We start from the raw sequence: 20,310 nt of genomic DNA, 5'->3' as shown, positions 1-20,310 counted from the left end.
TGAAGTTTAATACCGAAGAGTATACACACACACACACACACACACACACACACACACACACACGAGAGAGAGAGAGAGAGAGAGAGCGCCAAGGAGAGAAAGTACCCCCATAATAGGGCCTGATCATGTCAAATTCTTTTTTCTCCATTTCTTCATCTTGTCAGGATCCGAGGAATGCATGTACATGCTCAGGATGTTTTCAGGCCAGTGGAGCCAGGATTAAAATCTTGGTTAGCCATGTGGGATCTGGCTTCTTCTATCTAGTGCCTAATCACTGTGTTACCAGGCCAGCCCTCAAACTTTTTGAAGCTCAGATAACTACAAGTTTAGCAAGAATTATTTGAGACTTAAGAGCAAAGTTAAGAAATACTGTCCGGAGACCAGCATATGGCAAAATGGTTACATTGCTGGACTCTCATGTAGTCGACCATGGTTTGAGTCCTGGACCTGGCAGCTTAAAACTCACGCTGGGCACATGTGCGTGTGTGCCCAAAATCCCAAGAGAATGGAGAAGAAGGGATTGGGATGTGGTCAACCCTCCTGGGGATGACTTCTCACTCTGTCTCTCTCTGTCTCTTCAACAAGCACACGTGCCCTATAGCAAAAACCTCTCTAAGAAAAAAAAAGAATACTGTCCTAAGGGCCAGCAGTTGAAGTGGAGGTTAAGGCAGCTGGATCCCACATAGCTAATTCTGAGGTTCAAATTCTGGACACAGCACCTTGAAAATCATGCAGGGCACATGTGCACGTGTGCCCAAAGTCTGGAGAAGATAATGGAGGAGAAGGGATTGAAGTGTGGCCATCCCATTGGGGGTGATGTCTCAGTTCCCCTCTCATTCTCTTTCTATCTTTGGTGAGTGCACACGCCCTATAGCAAAAACTAAAAAAAAATGAGAAATAAAAAAATACAGGGAAAAGAATTATTGTCCTAAAATAATCTTTTCTTGTATGCAATGGAGTTCTCTGACCCCAAAGCATATTCCTGAGAAATAAAAGGATGCATTGACATGAGGATATTTATTGAATCTCTATACTACCCTTTGAGGGCATATTGAGTACTTGTAGAACTCAACATAAATGTGTTAGAGCACAAGTTATTTCCATAATGATAGGAGTTTATTTTGTCACTTTTTAGGGTAGTGTCAGAATATTGTTCGACTAGAAGTTAGTAGTAATTTTCAGCTTTGATAAGGCTTAAAATCTATGTTGAAAAACAAATAAGGAAAAGTAAAATAATTTTTTTCCTTAGTGCTTCAGTCTTTTTTTTAGAGCAGAGGCTGAACAGAGTATTTCCAAATATCTGATTAGTTTTAACATTACCTAACCTCACCAAAACATCATAAAATGTTTCCTGAATTCCTAAATCTCATAATAGAAATTACTAATTTTTCATGCAAGTGTCTGAGGCTTTTTATTTATTTTTAAAATACATTACTAAATAAATGAAATAGTGCCAGACAGTATTCAAAAAGTGTTTACGTTTATTATCCCATTTAAATCTGCCAAACTTCTGCTGTAGTCATGTGTCCAGTGCTAACCTATAGAACACATTTCCAAGCGCTAGATACTACATTTTAGAAGTAAGGACAATATAATAAAATAACTCATTATGATCACCTTAATAAGAAAGCATGTAAAGAACAAATACATTGGGGACAGTAGGTGGCTTGATAGTTAAGGCTCTGGACACTCACATGGTTAACTGCAGTTAGAGTCCTGGACGTGGCAGCTTGCTTTCTTGTTCTCCCTTTCTTTCTCTCTTTTTTTCTCCCTCTCTCACTCTTTACCTGGTCAAATTAAAATAATAACAACAAACGGTACTAAATAAATAAATAATTATTTTTTAAAAAAAGAACAAAATCATCAACTGTATTTATCATGATAATAATTAACACTTATATGTCCTTATTTTTCAATTTCAGTTTATCAGACTTTGTATGCCTAAAGTATCTCAATTTTTCTGGCCTTTAAAAATCCTTTCCTTTTCTTAGGATACTGGTATCAGTGTCAGGAAAAGGGTAATAAAGATTCTAAGGGACATCTGTATTGAACAGCCAACATTTCCAAAAATTACAGAAATGTGTGTAAAAATGATTCGCAGAGTCAATGATGAAGAAGGCATTAAGGTAAGATGAAACAGATTACTTTAAAATTTATTTTTCGTTAATAGTGAAATAATTTAAATAATTTAAATAATCTAAATTTGCTCACTTAAATATATAAATAAAAAGTTCACAAGTTAATCAACATTTTTAGTTTAAAACTTAAGAAAAAATTGGGACCAGCAGGTGGCATGGTGGTTAAGGTACTGGACACTCCCACATGGATAACAGTGGTTCAAGTTCTGGACCTGGTAGCTTGCTTTCTCACTTCCCCTCTTCCTCTCTCTCTGTGTCTCTCTCTGTCAAATTAAAAATAAATGAATGAATAAATAAAATTCAATAAAAAAAACTTAAAAAATATACTTTCATACCTTTTCCATTTCTACATTTTTGTATTAATAAGCTATTAGTTTTAACAAAGTCAGCAATTATAATAGTTATTTGATAGCATTGTAATGATTGTATTATATACAAAATATTTATCCTCAGGTTAAAATTGCTTTGATTTTGGGACCAGCAGTTAGCGTAATGGCTATGTCGCTGGACTCTCATGTAGTCAACCGCGGTTTGCATCCTGGACCCGGCGGCTTAAAACTCATGCCGGGCACGTGTGCATGCGTGCCCAAGATCCCGAGAGGAGAATGGAGGAGAAGGGATTGCGGCGTGACCATCCCCCCTGGGGGGTGATTTCTCGCTTTCTGTCTCTCTGTCTCTCTCTGCCTGGCAAGCGCACGTGCCTTATAGCAAAAACCTCTCAAAAAAACAAAATTGCTTTGATTTTGGGACCAGCAGTTAGCGTAATGGCTATGTCGCTGGACTCTCATGTAGTCAACCGCGGTTTGCATCCTGGACCCGGCGGCTTAAAACTCATGCCGGGCACGTGTGCATGCGTGCCCAAGATCCCGAGAGGAGAATGGAGGAGAAGGGATTGCGGCGTGACCATCCCCCCTGGGGGGTGATTTCTCGCTTTCTGTCTCTCTGTCTCTCTCTGCCTGGCAAGCGCACGTGCCTTATAGCAAAAACCTCTCAAAAAAAAAAAATTGCTTTGATTTTCAAGTTGTATGTGCTTGGTTATCTAGATTAGTAAATAAACTTAACTTTGTTAAAAGTTTAGTCCTGGTCTACCTGAGATAGCACATGCTAGCAGGTGCTTCTATTTGCTAGGCTGAGGCCACATAGGACGCCTCAGTTCAATTCCTAGCGCACCCTAAAAACCAGGTGCAGTGGCATGCACCTGTTGTTCCAGCTACTTGGGAGACAAGGCAGAAGAAGCACGACATAGCAAGACCTTGTCTTTAAAAACTAAAGTTTAGTTCTAAGGTCATTAGTGAACATGCATATATATGTGATTTTTATCTATGATAGTCCCTATTGTTTTTAACTTTACCAAGCACTGTAGCAACTTTTCTCCCAAAAGCAGTAAACATATTTTTATTTTGATCAGAAATATTTGCATGTATACCAAGAAGACGCTCTAGGCTAGTTATAGAACCACTCATTCAAGTTCATTAAAAATCTTTGTCAACTTGGAAATTTTATCATTTCAAGAAATTAATTGGTAATTTTTTTAAAAATTGAGGAATTTCATACCAAAATTCCATTTATTTCTTTTTAATTAGCTTTGCATTGGCCCTTAATGAGAATTTAGGATTGAGATTTTGCCATGTTAATTATAGTTAGTTAATTTGAAATTCTTTTTCTTCTAGAAATTAGTAAATGAAACATTCCAAAAACTCTGGTTTACTCCAACTCCACACAATGACAAAGAAGCAATGACGAGGAAAATTTTAAACATCACTGATGTGGTAAGAAGGACTGGAACAAGTGTGTGGTCACTGTGGGTGCAAACCTAGTTGAGACCTACCCCGTCATGTGAAGGGAGAGACAATGCTGAGATATTTGTTTAATCTCGACATTTAGTACTACTTCCTTTACTTTATATTTCTGGAGATACTCAAGGGATGCAAGTAAGATGAGGTTGATGTTTCCACATAGCCCGACTTCTTGGCATTCATTGATGTAAGCACTGATATTGAGCTTCTCCTATTCCTCCGACAGTTGAAAATAGGGAGGGAAAGGAAAAGGGAAGAATAGATATAGTAGTCCAGGGATAGCAGCAACCTGTAGAGATAGTTAATTCCTACCTATTTTAGAAAGTATAATTTAGATTGGTAGATTGATTTTATATTACATACATAAGCTGTAATTTTTCTGACCCAGCATACTTTTTTATGTTTTGACTATTAAGAAATTTTATGTACTCAGTTACATGACCTTGTACATTTTCTCTGATACCTGTAGATCTACTATCTAGAAGGATAATAAAAAACAAATATTTTTATTCTTATTGTTTTAGGTCATAGAGATTTTTGATGGAGTATGATTCAGGTTATTGTTCAGGATTTAATACCATATTAAACTTAAATATATTAAACTAATTTCTTCATTATTTTCTAAGATGGTTTTAGAATAAAAATCTCTAACCTTGGTAAATCTTTGTGTAACAGAAAAAAATAATTTAATTTAAAAATAATTTTTTAATGGAGGAAATTGTGACATATATATGCTTCACACTAAAGCATAAGAAAAGTATATTTTATTCAGATTTTAAAAATAAATTTCTAACTTTAATAGTTACTCTACTTTTTCTCCCTTAGGTTGCAGCATGCAGAGATACTGGATATGACTGGTTTGAGCAACTACTTCAAAATGTGAGTGTTAACTTGACTTGTAATAGCATGAACTTTTTTAAAAGATCAGTTCTTCATAGACTTTGTGATTTAAAAGAACTTTTTTCAGTTTCTTAAAATTTTGCCTTTGTGTAGAGAAAATTTATTTCAGTAAGTTAATGTTGGGCTGAACATGTTTTGTTAAATTTTGTATTTAAATTAGTATTTCAGTTACTTATTACAGAAGTAAGTTTTCTGAATCACGAATTGAAATTTGATCTTAGAGAATTTTTTTTAATCCATTTAATCTAAGCATGAGATCTATAAATAGGCACAGGTCGCATTAAATTTATAATTACATTATTTGTCATGTTATAAAATACATAGAATTTCCTATAGTAATGTAGAATTAAACCATAATTAGTAGTTTTTAGTTTCATAAACAAGAATGTTTAGCTCCCTATAAATTTTTTAAGTGTTTTTTAGAAATTTTCAAATAGAAGTATTACTCATCAGTTTCAAAAATTCAGCATTTTTCTAGTCTTACTTTCTCTCTCCTTATCCCATGTATTTCTTTTCTACAATAAAAACAAATTCCTGACTTTAAATCATTCTTCCCATCAGTACTATTTTGTAATTATCTCTAACAGATAATGGCCTTATAAATAAAATAGAAAATCATTATCATCTATATCACAGTAAATGATAATGTATTTCTTCATAGCTAATGGCATTAAAATTTTTATTTCCCTGACTCTCTCGAAAATGTGTTTTTATTGTTGGTTTACAGTTGGTCTATAGATACCTTGGTGTCGTTTGTAAATCTCTTAATCTATAATAGTTAACCCCTTACCTCCCTTTTCTCATGCCACTTTTATGTTTTCCAGTAGAATGTTCCATGTTCTGTATTTCATAGATCTCTTCTTTATGATATCGTTTAAGTTGTTTTTCTATCCGTTTTTCCCGTAAACTCTTATTAGACCTAGAGGCTTAATGAGATTGAAGTTTAATTTTTAGGTTAGGGGAATGAATTCTTTTAAAATAATACTGAATACTATTGTATCAGATTAAGAAGGACATAATGTCTGCTTGTTCCATTTTTAGTGAATGATCTTTGAGTGTAAGTGTGTTAACATGACATATCCCCTCTTTAGTATGGTTTGTATGATCATTACTTAGTTCCATTGTTTCTATTAAATGTTATAAAATGGTGATTTTTATAGTTCTTTCATTTTTTTCTGTTTTAATTAGCTAGAATTCTTCTTTAAAGAGGAATCCTTTAAATGTTTTAAATTATTTAATCACTACATAAAACACAGTTCATACAGGAAAAATTATTCTTTTCTATTACTGACCAGTTTTCAGAATGAGTTTTTCTGTCTACCTTGAAAAGTAACTGAGTTTGTTCTTTTTTTTTTTTTTAGTATCAGTGTGAACTAATAGGTTTTTGTATATGTGATGTGTTATATTTATTGTAGTCATGATTCTTGAAGCTCAAATTGTCCATCTTTGCTCAGTAGTAGTCTCTTCAAGTTGGTCCTATGTCCTTTTGAGAAACCCCATTCATCTTTTATAGCCCAATTACTTTCTGGCTATATATTTACCCTAATTCATTTTGTACATTTCCTGCTCCACACCTAAAATTAGCTTAATTCCCTTTAGTAGGAACAGTTTGGGTGCTGGGAATGTTCATTGCTAATTATTACAGTTTTGGGCTTTTTCAAAAGATAAGGCTAGAAATATTATACTTTATAGGAAGAGAAAATGAAATCAAGAATTTATGTTGATATTTTTAATCCAAATTTAATATTACAGAATTTTATTTTTACTTCTCTTTCCTTTAGGCTAAAAATCTTGATTCCTAAGGAAACTAACCTAATTGTTAATATTTATTTGCTTTGCCCTTATTATAGTAACTTAAATAACATTGCTAATAACAGTTTAAAATTTCTTTCGACTAGACCCATAACCTAGGGGACCCGATCCCACATGGCTGACTGTAGTTTGGGTCTGGCCCTGGTACTCTGAAAAATACACAAAGTGTATGTATGTGCATATCCAAAATCCCATTGAGATGGAGAAATGGAGAAGAGATTGTGGTATGACTATGCCCTACAGAAGATGCTTTCTCCACCTACCTCTCCCTCTGTCACTATATTCATACTTTTTCTAGAAATTCATCAGTGGAATTATACAGTTTATTGCCTGCTGTTTGATCTTTTTTATCAAGCAGAATGTTGTTGAGATTCATTCATGTTGCTAGTATATATTGATGTTTTGTTTCCTTTATTGCTGAGTATCCTCCATTGTATGCACATTACAAAATTTCTTTATCGTTCAGTAATTTATGGACTTTTGAGTTTCAAGTTTTTGACTATTATGAAGAATGCTGCTGTGAATATTTCTATACAAGTTTTTGTGTAGGTATATGTTTTCATTTCTTTGATTTGCAAGATCATATCTTGAATAAGAAACTGCCAAACTGTATTTCCAAATTGGCTAAACTATTTGGCATTTTCACCAGCAACATAGGAGAATTCCCAATTCTTGGTTGTTTCAGTCTTTTCAGAACCTTTAGCCATTCTGGTATGGTAGGATGTTACTTTTAAAAAAAAAAAAAAACATCTTAAGACATCTTTTTTAAACATTTCTATGGTACTTGCCCATATCATCCAATCTATGATATATCTTAGACTCTCTTCATAAATTATCTTTCATTTCACATTATATATTTGACATCACTTTCTTTCTGAATTAAGTAATTGGTTCTCTGCCATAGAACCTTATAACAATTAGTTAAGTTAGCCAGGTCAAAGGATATAATTTTTTTATTATATAAGTTTTTGCTATAGGTCATGTAAACTCACTAGAGAATCAGAAAAAGTGAGAAATCACCCCCTAGGGCGATGCCCACACTGCAATCTCTTCTTCATTCTCTCCTCAGGGTCTTGGTTTCAGGATTGGAACCACACAGTCAGGCGTGTGGGAATCCACACCTTAACCTCCTTTGGTGATGTCCACCTGCTAGCCTAGGATATAATTTTCATAAAGGATGTCTAACTAAATTTGATCTCATAGTTAGCAAACAGTTAAGTAAAAACTAAATGTACCTATCAGAAATGTCATTAAGCTTATTTAAAAGAATCTAAAATTATATGCCTATTACTGGCAAGTTACTGGGTTGTCAGGGAAGTTATGACACATTGTTGCATAGAAAAACATAAAAATACATAATTACTTTCCCAACGACCTGATAGAAGCAAAAGGAACACCAGGTTTATAATCTGTTAAAAATGGTAGTGTCACTCTTACATTCTTTGTATCTCTACTCTCTAGTTCTGTGTATTGATTTCCTTAGTTTGTTCACTAATTGTTCAATTCATGCTCCTTGTTCTGTGGTTTCCTATTTAGTTTCTGCCAATAATTTAATTTATCAATGGTATTGTGATTGTGTGTGATAGTTCCTTATTACTAGCAGAGCAAGGTTTAGTAAAAAGATGAGAGCTCAAAAATGTTTACACAAATACATGTGACAGAAACAGAAGCACTCTTAGCGATTATAATGACATGTATACATAAACTTTAACAATTGTTAGGAAGATACAGAGAGTGGACTGCTGGAGTTACTGGAAATTATTCAGTCAGAAATAATTAGCATTCTGTTTCCACATGACATTTAATTTAGTACAATTTAGAATATTTCTAATTTTTGTTTTCATGTTGGATTGATTTCTTAGAACCAGTGATTCCTCATTTATGGGATATGGTTTCTAGGGAAACCTGAATTACTACACAAAATAGCCTCAAATTCACATGGGCACCAAACACTCTCCATGTTTAATAATTATGTTAGTATATCTTTTTTTGTTGTTGTTTTTAATTTGCTATATAATGTGTGTACTTACCAGAGAGAGAGAGAGAGAAAACACCCCCGGGGGAGATAGCCACTCTATAATCCGTTTTCCTCCATTCTCCTCTTGGGATTTTCAGCACATATGTGTGTGCTCAGTGCATCTTTCAAGCCCATGAGTCCAGGGTTCAAACCAGTGAGCCAGTCAGCCATATGAGATCCAGCCACCTGAACCACCACTGTAGCACCGACTGGCCCTCTGTATCTTTTTAAGTGTACGGACTTATTTCTACCATGAACAAGAAAAGACAAAGACAGAAGATAGGCATTCCCAACAGGGTCCCCATACCACATCCCACTTCCAGCCCTAGCCAGCCCTGGATCATGGGTACTTGTGTACCTGGAATGTCCAGGGAGATCTTGGATAAGAACCCTGAGCCTTTCAATGTAGGTCACTGTCCTCAAGCTTTGCACTATTGCTGCTATCATGTGATCCCTACCCTACATTAGTATTTTGTTTTTAAATGTATAGAAGTATCATTTCCTTTATAATTAAATAATAGTTTTTTATCATTTTTCAGTAGTATGTGAAAGAATAACTTATATTATTATGAAAGTCCTCACATTTTTTTTTTACTTCTGAAAAGTACTTTGGTTAGTTTTAACCAATACCATAAAGTTATACTTTGCTAATAGGAAGCTTTGTATAATGGCTTTCAAAAGGCATTATTGGGGCCAGCAGATGGCATGGTGGTTAAGGCACTGGATTCCCACATGGCCAGCCACAGTTCAAATCTCGGCCCTGGTAGCTTGCTTTCTCATTTTCTCTCTCTCTCTCCCTCTCTCTAGTGAGTGCATATGCCCTATAGCAAATTAAAATAATAATAATAAAGTTAAATAATTCCTTTTTTTTTAAAGGCACTATCATAGCCATGTGATAGGTACACAAAATCAAACAGAACAGTGCCACTTGTTAATTTCTTATAATATTGGCCCTTTTTATAGTTTGTGGAGAAAATACAGGCAATGAAAAAAGTTAAGGGTAACCCATGTTTTATCTCTTCTTGACCTTTATAATCCAAAGGAAGAGTTCTTACTTTTTAAATTCACGTTAGAGCATGTCTGCATAAAATGAAAGGAGAGGAAGAGAAAAGCACCCTCTCCACCCTCCACAGGGCTTGGTCATGCTGTGATCCCTTTTCTCCATTCCCCCATTCCTCCAGGATCTCGGGTGCACATACACATGCCCAGGATGCTTTCAGGCCACTGAGATGGAGACTGGAACCACAGTGGAGTGTGGCTTCCAGCTCTGCACCTGTCTGGTTAAGCACCAACTGCACCTCAGAGGCTAATCCCAATCTCCTTTTTTTGTTGTTTTAAGAGAAATTTTTTTGCTATAGGGCACATGTGCTCACCAAAGAGACAATGAGGGAGGCAGAAAGCGAGAAATCACACCCCAATGGGGATGGCCTTGCTATATAGTCCCTTCTCCTCTATTCTCCTCTCTGGATCTTGGGCACACAGGGCAAACGTGCCCAGCATGAGTTTTAAGTTGCCAGTCCGGACTCAACTGCAGTTGACTACGTAGGAGTCCTGCGATGTAACCATTGTGCTGTCTACTGGTGCGCAGATTTCCTTTTTGAAGTATTTTTGTCTCTGTCAACCAGTGAAACTGTGATAATTCCAAACAATTCAGTAGTATTCTTTGTCAAAAGGAACAAATTTAAAACAGCAACATAGATGAATAGTAAAACCATATACAAAGTGAAAGAAGCCTCACATACAAGAGTCCATCTTACACCACTTATTGAAAGTGGGAGAGGCAAAACTTATCTCTACTGGAAAAAATCAGAATAGTTTCAGGGAGCTGAGGATAGGATAGGAAAGGAAATGAAGGAACTTTCCCAGAGACAGGGGAGTAATAAAGATCTTGACCAGTGGTTCTAACAGTTATCAACAGTGCCTGGAGATTTGTTAGAAATGCAAATTCTCAGGCTCTACTCCATATTTAATGAATCAATAAGTCAAGGATGGGGTCCATTCTATATTTTATAGAGATTCAAATAGAAGTTAAATATTGAGAACCACTATTCCACATCGTGGTAGAGGTTTGAGTTATTTTGTTGAATGCATTTGACAAACAACCAATGTTTGTGCATTGAAAACAACTGAATATTTGTGCATTTCATTGCATCAACATTTTATCTCAAAAAGAAAAAAAGCATTGCCAGCAGATGATGTGGAGGCTAAGGCCCTGGATCCCACATAACTGGCTACACAGTTTGAGTCTCAGAACCAGGCCTTTTAAATCATGCCAGCTGCATGTGTGTATTCAAGGTCTGAGAGGGGAGTGAAGGAGAAGGGATTATAACTCTGGTCATCTCCCCTTAGGGGTAATTTCTCACTTTCCTTATCTCTTTCTTTCTCCCACATCCCTCCCTTCTCTCTTTCTCCCTGGCAAGCACATGTGCCGTATTGCAAAAACTTAAAAAATAAAACCAAAAAAAAAAAAAAAAAAAAAAGGAAGAAAGGGGACATATAGTGATGTCTACAATTTATTTTCAAATGCATCAAAACTAAAATGGTTAGAATTATATGTGTGCGTATTAAATATATACATACATAAATACATGTGCACATATGTGTGTATATGTAGCACACTGAGTTAAATATTAGAGGTAGAATATGATTAGATTGTATTCATGGTAAATTTTTTTTCTTTTTTTTTTGTATGCTTGAAATTTTTCACAATAAAATATATAAATGGTATTTTAGAGAAAGTGTATTTCTCCAGATGTTTGTACCCTTAAAAGATACTTTTAAATAGCAAAAAAATAAATTATAGTGTTTAATATTTTGTGCACTTGGATTAATTTTATCATGAGTACAAAGCTAACGTGTGTATGATTAACATTAAAGAAGAAGAAATAATCATTTCAAGGAACACACAAAAATTGTTTTTATAAAATTTGACATTCTTGAACAATAATCCATAGTAAATGAGAATAAAATACAGGAACCCTATTCTGACAGAGAATTTAAAATATATGAAATCTTAAATGGAAAATCATGTAAAGTGGGAAATGGTTACAAATCAAGAACAAAATCGTCCAAATCAAGAACAAAAAAATTCATTAAATATGTTAAGGTGCCTAAAATGTATATGGAAATGCAAAAATATAATGAGTCACTTCTGAAAAAGCAGGAGCACTGATTTGTATTATAGAGTATCAGGACTTATTTTGAAAGAAACAGTAATTAAGATAGAGCAGTAATAGATAAATACTGAATAGACGAGTGGAACAGATAGTAGAGCCCAGATATAGAATATACTTGGTATAAAATAGTGACAGTGCAGATTATGGGAAAAGATGAACTTCTCAGTAAGTCATGTTGAAATAATCAGCTGTCTATAAGGAATTTCTTTTATTCTTATTTCAGCTCAAAAATCAACTACATATAGGTTACAGAAAATTTCTAAATTTTCTTTTTTCTTTTAAAGAGAGATTTTTAATATAGGGCACATGTGCTTACTGGAGAGACAGAAAGGGAGAAATGACCCCTCAGGGATGGCCATGTCACAGTCCCTTCTCCATTCTCCTCTCGGAATTTTGGGCAAGGTCTAAGCTGCTGCATCTGGGACTTGAACCTTAATCAACTGTGGGAGTCCAGCAGTGCCATCTACTGGTCCCAATACTATTAACCTTAAAAGACTTATATATTTCACTACCTAAAATGAAGAATGTTTATACATCAAAAGATATGTTAAAGGTAAAACATAACCAACAAACTGGGAAAAGATTCAATATATGTAAAATGAATAAAAGATTAATATTGAAGATTTTTTAAAAATTCCTTTCCTACAAAGCAGCAAAAGAGCCCAACAGGAAAATAGGTTAAATTTATGAATAGACATTTCATAGAGGAAATAGCACATAAAGCCTGTAAGGTGTTCAACCCCATGGTAATGTGAGAAATACAAGTCAAGACTTCATTTTACACCATTTGATTGGCAAAAATTAAGATGTCAGATAGTAATAAATGATAGAGATAGATTAAGTAGTATCTCAACATTGTTTACAATTGAGAAACTATTATGACAACTTTGAAAAATAATTTCATGAAATTATCTTGTAAAGGCATTTTCTCACCAAGTTATACATTCATATATCCTATGACCCAGCAGTTCAACTTCAACATGTATACCGTGTACATGCACCAGGAGACATATATAAGAACACTCATTGTGCCAATAAAAGTGGAATTAACCTATCTATAGGAAAATGGATACATCAGTTACAGTATAGATAGACATTGGACTGAGGTACAGCAGTGAAAATGAATAAAATATAGCTACAATATAGCTATCTGGAACAACCTGGATTACAGTTAGTGGCATAATTTTGAGTGAAAAAACAAGTCCTAGAACACTTTATCATGTATGCTACCTTTTTAGAAACTTGAAAATTAAGGTAAACTATAAACAGTATATAGCTTAAGACATGTTTGAAGCAAGAAAATTACAAATTTTCTGATACCTTAAGAGTAATATGGGGTAAGGGAAAGAAGGGAGTATATTGAGAGATACAAGTTACTGCAAGTATTTTTTTTTTTTTAGTGGAATTCATAGTATATCATTATGTGCAAGTAGACTAAAAAGGCACATGCCGGTGATGATAGTGTGTCACGAATCAAAATCTATAGTTAATTTTGTTTTATGTACCTGAAATCTTGGCGAGGCAAAAAAACAAAAACGATAAGGGGATTGTTTTCTACTATTGAAACTTTTGGAGAATGATCAAGGTAGAATGTGGTGTAAGCAGTTGCTTTACAGAAATGAATTATGGTGCAAGACAAGGAAACTTTGCAGTGTATAGTTAAATACAGTGAATTGAAACTGTCCACCAGATTTGATTTCTTTCTTTAAATTGGAGAAGGCAGCAATTATTATTCTGGTTGCTATCTGTTGTTTCGGTCATCCATGCATCCTGTAGTCTAAAACCACTTCTACCATCCAATACTAGTGACAAATGTGTTTTATTTTTAATTCATTCAAATTTTTTAAATCTTATTTCATTTTAGTTCCTCAGTCACATTGGCCACATTTCAAGTGCTTAAAGCCACATATGACTCAACCTTTTTGAGCAGCACACATAAACATTTTCATATTGCAGAAAGTTATATTTGACATCACTGGAACTTTTCACAGAAATCAGATACACGTTTTGATTCCTTTAACATCTCCAGAACTATGGTAGCAAATCTTTATTATCAAAGTGATATGAAGGGTGTCTTCAAAAAGTTCATGCAAATTGCATATCAAGGGGGAAAAAAGTGTAGATTTCAATTTTTTCCACCAAAATAAATTATTTTAATTCTATTTTTCTGCCAATTTTCTGATGTCCTCTCGTATACTTTAAATTACTTTTTCATTGACCAGTAACTATGAATGTGTGGATTCGTTTGATTTCTGACTATAGTTAGACTGATCCCTATCCTCATCTCAATATTCTAACACTTTTCTAGTAGTATTTACTAATTTGGCAAAGGGTAACACAGAGAAGAATCTACTCATTTATAATTGCAAAATTTAAGGTGCAGTTCAGATGCAGTTACAATTACTAATTCTTTAAATTATTTCAACTAGTATCAAGTGATACGCTTTGTTTCTGGTTGGGCTAAGGAAGGAAAGGAAAGTCAGCTTTCCTGCATTTCTCATTTTCTACCTCAGGTCCTACATATAACAGTTTTAATACTTCATACTAAGAATATTTTAAGTGTTTTTAGATTATTGGTTTATATTTGAGATTTTAAATATATGTCGTATGTTTTTGTTTTATTAATTTGCACATTTAGTATTGTGAATGACAAATTAGAAAGCATATTATGGACACGTTTGTTGTGTTTATATTATTGTTGTCTAACAAATAATTATACTGGGATTTTTTTCTTTATATACATACATGTATAGTTGTTGAAGTCTGAAGAGGATTCCTCATATAAACCTGTGAAGAAAGCTTGTACTCAACTTGTTGATAACCTAGTTGAGCACATTCTTAAATATGAGGAATCTCTAGCTGGTAAGATATTTTATATATTGGTCCTTAAGTTCATTTTATATTTTTAGATACTTTGGACACGTTTCTCATTTTTGCCTCTGGCTCTGCTTACCTAATAATTAACTACTTCACATTTAAGTGAAATTTTATTTTATTGTAGAGCTATCTGATGTTGCATTCTAGATTATGCTGTTGACAAAGATTATCTAGAGTAGTCCAATAAAAGCTTAGACTTTATCTCTTCTACATATCGTTCAATAGTATATAAGATGTCATACTGAACCAGAATAAAAGTAAATCCAGGGACTAATGTATTTAGCTAATGGCACTCATCATAAAACTACTTGATACTTTTTAAAGCATGTAAACTTATCTCTCAAAATGAAATTCTTTTAATAATTTAAAAAATATTTTAAAAGATTTGTATTGCATTCCAATATAATTTATAATTATACAGTGTTCTTACTCTTCAGCTAGAAATTTGTTAAATTTTTTAAATTCACAAATTCTTGAAGTATTTAGTATCTTGTCTATTACATTATCAGTCACAAATGTGAAAAATTTAATCAATTATAAATAATTATATTAAAATATAAAAGTCATAATTGATACCCATTGCTTAAAACAAACAAGATTAATATTACTTCCCACTTCCTAATGTTTATTAATAAGAATTAAAACTAACCTTGGTCATACTCCAGAAGTGGGGGCCTTTAATATTTATAATACCTAAAGGAATTGTTGGATATCCGTTATATTTTTTATGCAGTTTTCTTTCTTTCTTTTCATTTTCCACGTGTGCCTCTTTTTTCTTTTTATCTCTTCATTCTGTTTCCTCTAGCTTTCCCCATCCTATATTTTAGGGATGATACTGGTGTCTTCATTTTAAAAAGTCTTTAATCCCCTTTAAAAATTTCCTAAGAACCAGTGTATCTCCTTCACTGGGAGCCACAGTTCTTCCCAGCAAAGAGCATTTTGTATAACTCTATAATACAGTATTGGTCCATTTTCGCAATTTATTACTCTTAACATTCTTCTACCACAGCAACAACTCTTTTTTTTTTTCTTTTCTCAGTAACCTTAAGCCCAGTATCACCTCACTAAATTGGTTCATCCCCCTTGCTAACTTTCCTTCTCATGTTCACTTCCATTCGTTTTAAAATAGAACCAATGACATCTTTCTAAAGCCCATCCCCAAATGTCCCAATTTCCATTCTACTTTTTAACCGCAGTCTTATTGTAAAACTTGCCTTCTATTTTGTGGCCTCTTTGTCCTTTATCTTTAGTATATATAATTTCTATAATAAAGAGAAAAAAACAAACACAGAAAGTCTAATATCAATAAGAAATGTTAATCCATTATACTGAGGCCTATACTACCTCTGTGCAGGGGATAATATTGAGTAATTTAAATCTGTATAATTTCCACTGCCTTGTCATATTTTAGTGTCTCATTTCTCTGTTTGTTTTTCCAGACTCTGACAATAAAGGTGTGAATTCTGGAAGATTGGTAGCTTGCATAACCACTTTGTTCTTATTCAGCAAAATAAGACCCCAGCTCATGGTTAAACATGCCATGACTATGCAGCCATACCTTACCACTAAATGTAGTGTAAGTATAGAGCTGTCTTATTTTTCTCTTCCATAATACTTACAGTGTTTTCAATTTACAATTTACATGTGTTGGGGGCCGTCAGGTGGTGTGGTGGTTAAGGGTGCTGGGCTCCAACATGGCCAGCTGCAGTTCAAGTCCTGGACCTGCAGCTTGCTTTCTCACTCCCCCACCCTCTCTTCTCTCTCTCTTTTTTTCTCTGTCCCTCTCTGGTCAAGTTAAAAATAAATAAAGTTAAATAAAAAATAATTCTATAAAACAAAAGAAGTTACATGTGTCAACCACATTGTCACTGACAGATCATCTGTGTCATTTACTGCACTGTATCTCCCAATATATATAGCAAGTTATCTAGAAACAGCAATTTTTGAATGTATTATAAATAAGGTTTAGGCTCCATTTCTAAGTTCCTCAAGCCGAATCCCAGTAAATGCTAGTAAATATTGTACCTTGTTAAGACCTCAAAGGTGAATGAAGCAGAGTTCCTGTCTTTGAGGAATTTACTGTTACATTCTAAATTTGCTTTTTATTTGTCTGTCCTTTATAATATATTTTACTACACTCATTTTTACAGTGGAGCAATATACTGAATATGGAAAAATCCATTATTATACCAGAGATGTTAGGTGACTTTGGTTGGTTGTTTCTTTGTCTTAGTTTGCTGTAGGGTGTGTATGCTTGCCAGAGAAGGACAAGGCAAGAGCAGGAAAGAAAGAAACAAAGTGAGAAATCACTCCCCAGAGGGGATAGCAATTTTGTAATCCCTTCTTCTCCATCCTCCTCTTGGGATATTGGGCACACATGCTGGCGCAATTTTTCAAGCTGTCCAGTCCGGACTTAAGCCATGCAATCAGCTATATGGGATCCAGCCACCTTTACCTCCATGTCACCTGCTGTTCCTGTTAGGTGTTATTTTAAATTAATGTTAACATGTACTGTGTTTTCCTAAAATAAAATGTGAAAATTAAATAAAATATTGCTTAAGTAAGATGATCCAGCAAATAAAGTAAGATTTTCAAAAAACATATGACAGCCTGGTTAGTTAAGTGATTTGTTACAAATGCTAAATTTTAAAATACTCTGAAAACATACAAATGTAAGTGGTTTTTCTAATGCTGTTTTCTTAGTGTTCCTAAGGAGCAAATTTCAATGTTTTATCTGCTACATGTGTTTTGCTGCAATGGTCAGTTTTTTGGGTTACCTAAATAATAAGTTCAGGTGAAAACTTCAGAACTTTCTGAGAAAAATTTAAGAACTAAGGGGACTAGGAGAGGATAAGAAATACATAACAATGAATTGTCTTATTTCTGAGATACTAACTCTATCTTTAATGCTTTTTTAAATCTAGAAATAAATTGATCAATATATAATACATAGCTAATAATAATAGTTAATAGTTATTAAGCACAGTGCCAGGCATTGTGAATAATTTTAGATATAGTCTCATTTACTTATCTCAGCTTTACAGATAAGGAAACTAAAACTTAGAAAATATAAATATTGATAATTTGCTCAATGTCATATAGCTAACTAGTCTCAAAGCTAGAATTAGACCCCAAATCTGTCTGTTTTCCAGAATCTAGACTAAAATGTAAGCTTTGTAAATAGTCTTTGCATGATTTCCAACCAGTAGTTTCTCTCTCGCTCGCTCGCTCGCTCTGTGTGTGTGTGTGTGTGTTCTTAGTATAGGGCATTCGCCAGAGAGAAACAGAGAGACAGTGAGAGCGAAAGTGAGAAATCACCCCTGGGGGTAATGGCCACACTGTAATTCCTTCTTCATTTTCCTCTTGGGATTTTGGGCAAACATTCACATGCAGCAGGTGTGGCTTTTAAGCCGCTAGGTTTAGGACTTGAACTGCGGTTGGCCATGTGGGAATCCAACGCACCAACCACCATGCCATATGTTGGCCTCAAGCCAGTACTGTTTTTAAAACAAGATCACATTTGAGGCCAGCAGGTGGCATGGTGGTTAATGAGCTGTATTTTCCCACACAGCCAACCACAATTTGAGTTCTGGACCTGGCAGCTTGCTTTATCATCTTCTCTCTCCTCACTTTTTTTTTTTTCCTCTCTTTCTCTGGAGAGCATACATGCCATATAGCAAATTTTAAAGTGATGATGATGATGATGATGATGATGATAAAACTTTTTAAAAAGAAAAAATACCACATTTAACAGCTAGCCCAGCTCCAAAGCCTTTTGGTTAAGGTAGTCAGATCTTATATGGTTGTCCATAGTTTGATTCTCATCCCTGGCAACTTGAAAAACACTCTGGGCACATGTGCATGGATGCCTAAAATGTCAACAGAATGGAGAAATGTAGGAAAAGGAATTGCAGCATGACCATACCCAACTGGGAGGTGCTTTCTCCCTCTTTCTCTTTCAGTCTCTCTCCCTCACACTCTCTGATAAATGCACTCGCCCTATGGCAATAAAAAGTAAAGATCACTTTTAAAACAATTTGTACTTTTTTATACAAACCTAAGGTTTTAAATAAAACCACCTCTACATGATAGATACCTTTTTACATGTTTTTTGTTGTTGTTTTTATATTCTGTCCCCATCTTTATTTTTTCTCTTCTCAGAGTAAACCACCCGGAGTGCCCTTACATACTTTATCCATCCTTTGATAATTGTGGACCCATAAGTGGTTGATCAGGTTTTTAAAAGCTCCAGATCATGGGGGCCAGCAGGTGGCATGGTGGTTAAGGGCACTGGATTCCAACATGGCCAACAGTGGTTCAAGTCCCGGTCCTGGTGGCTTGCTTTCTCACGTTCCCTCTTTCTCTCTCTCTCTTATTCTGCCCCTCTCTGGTCAAATTAAAATAAATGAATATATAAATAAATAAAGTTAAATAATTCTTTAAAAAAATTCCAGATCATGTTATGTACTATTTACCTATTAGGCATATTTAATTATTGCACATTACCTGATATTTATTTAATTCATTCTTTGAAATCATTATATATTGCCTATTTTATAATGCTGTATGATTTAATCATCTCCCTATTTGGCAGGCTTTTACACTGTTTTCTGTTGATTACCACTATGACGATTTCTTAATACGTATCCTATTTCTAATATCTTTAAATACTTGTGCTTTTATTTTGTTGGGACAGATTCTGAGGAATAGACTACTAGGTCGAGTGTATGGTATTTTTTTGGGTTTTGATTTTGAATATATATTGCTGTATTGCTGGTGGACATGTTTTATAGCCTTTTTGGAAAGCTATATCTGATGATGGGTGTCAATATTTTGTACTTTTTGTCAATTTACAGGAGTAAAGAAATACTTGATTGTAGTTTCAGTTTATTTCCCTGACCAATTGGACTTGCTTCTCTGTGAAGTGACTTTTCATAAAATTTGTCATTTTGTCTTCAAATTATGGGCTCCCCCCACCCCAGTTTGTGAAAACTCTTTAGATAACTTAAGTATTTGAGATATTAAGCCTTCTTACATTATCTTCATTTTGAATATTCTTTCTATTATATTCTACTGTTCTTTTACTTCATAATATCCATCTTCCTTTTATATTTTTCTTCTAAATTTTAAGATAATTTACTTGATGTTCCAGGCCAATGTGTTAAAATAAGTTTCAGAAAATGCTATTATGTTTTCTTAAAAAGTAAAATGTTAGGGGACCAGCAGTTAGCGTAATGGCTATGTCGCTGAACTCCCATGTAGTCGACCACGGTTGGAGTCCCGGTGGCTTAAACTCATGCCGGGCGTGTGTGCGTGCATGCCCAAGATCCCAAGAGGAGAATGGAGGAGAAGGGATTGCAGTGTGGCCATCCCCTCCCAGGGGGGAGGTAATTTTTCGCTTTCTGTCTCTATGCCTCTCTCTGTCTTTCTGGTGAGCGCACGTACCCTATAGCAAAAACCTCTCTCTTAAAAAATAAAGTGATTCCTGGGACCAGCAGTTAGGGTAATGGCTATGTCGCTGGATTCCCACGTAGTCGACTGCGGTTTTCGTCCCGGACCCGGTGACTTAAAACTCACGCCGGGCATGTGTGCGT

General features: G+C 34.5%; 1 protein-coding gene across 2 annotated transcripts in view; it reads left to right on the top strand.

Moving 5' to 3' along the window:
- NIPBL (NIPBL cohesin loading factor) overlaps window positions 1-20,310 on the top strand; it is a 135,977-nt gene that overhangs the window by 86,527 nt on the left and 29,140 nt on the right. For both annotated transcript variants that reach the window (XM_006156317.3, XM_006156318.3), the window contains exons 29-33: window positions 1,992-2,126; window positions 3,809-3,907; window positions 4,760-4,813; window positions 14,593-14,701; window positions 16,156-16,292. In XM_006156317.3, coding sequence (XP_006156379.1) covers window positions 1,992-2,126; window positions 3,809-3,907; window positions 4,760-4,813; window positions 14,593-14,701; window positions 16,156-16,292 — 534 coding nt within the window. The remainder of the gene's footprint in view (window positions 1-1,991; window positions 2,127-3,808; window positions 3,908-4,759; window positions 4,814-14,592; window positions 14,702-16,155; window positions 16,293-20,310) is intronic.

Source organism: Tupaia chinensis, unplaced genomic scaffold, assembly GCF_000334495.1.
Source record: "Tupaia chinensis unplaced genomic scaffold, TupChi_1.0 Scaffold000489_1, whole genome shotgun sequence".
In the NCBI taxonomy this organism is placed as follows: Eukaryota; Metazoa; Chordata; class Mammalia; order Scandentia; family Tupaiidae; genus Tupaia; species Tupaia belangeri.
The sequence above is the reverse complement of the archived record's forward strand: the minus strand, read 5'-3'. Positions and strand labels throughout refer to the sequence as shown.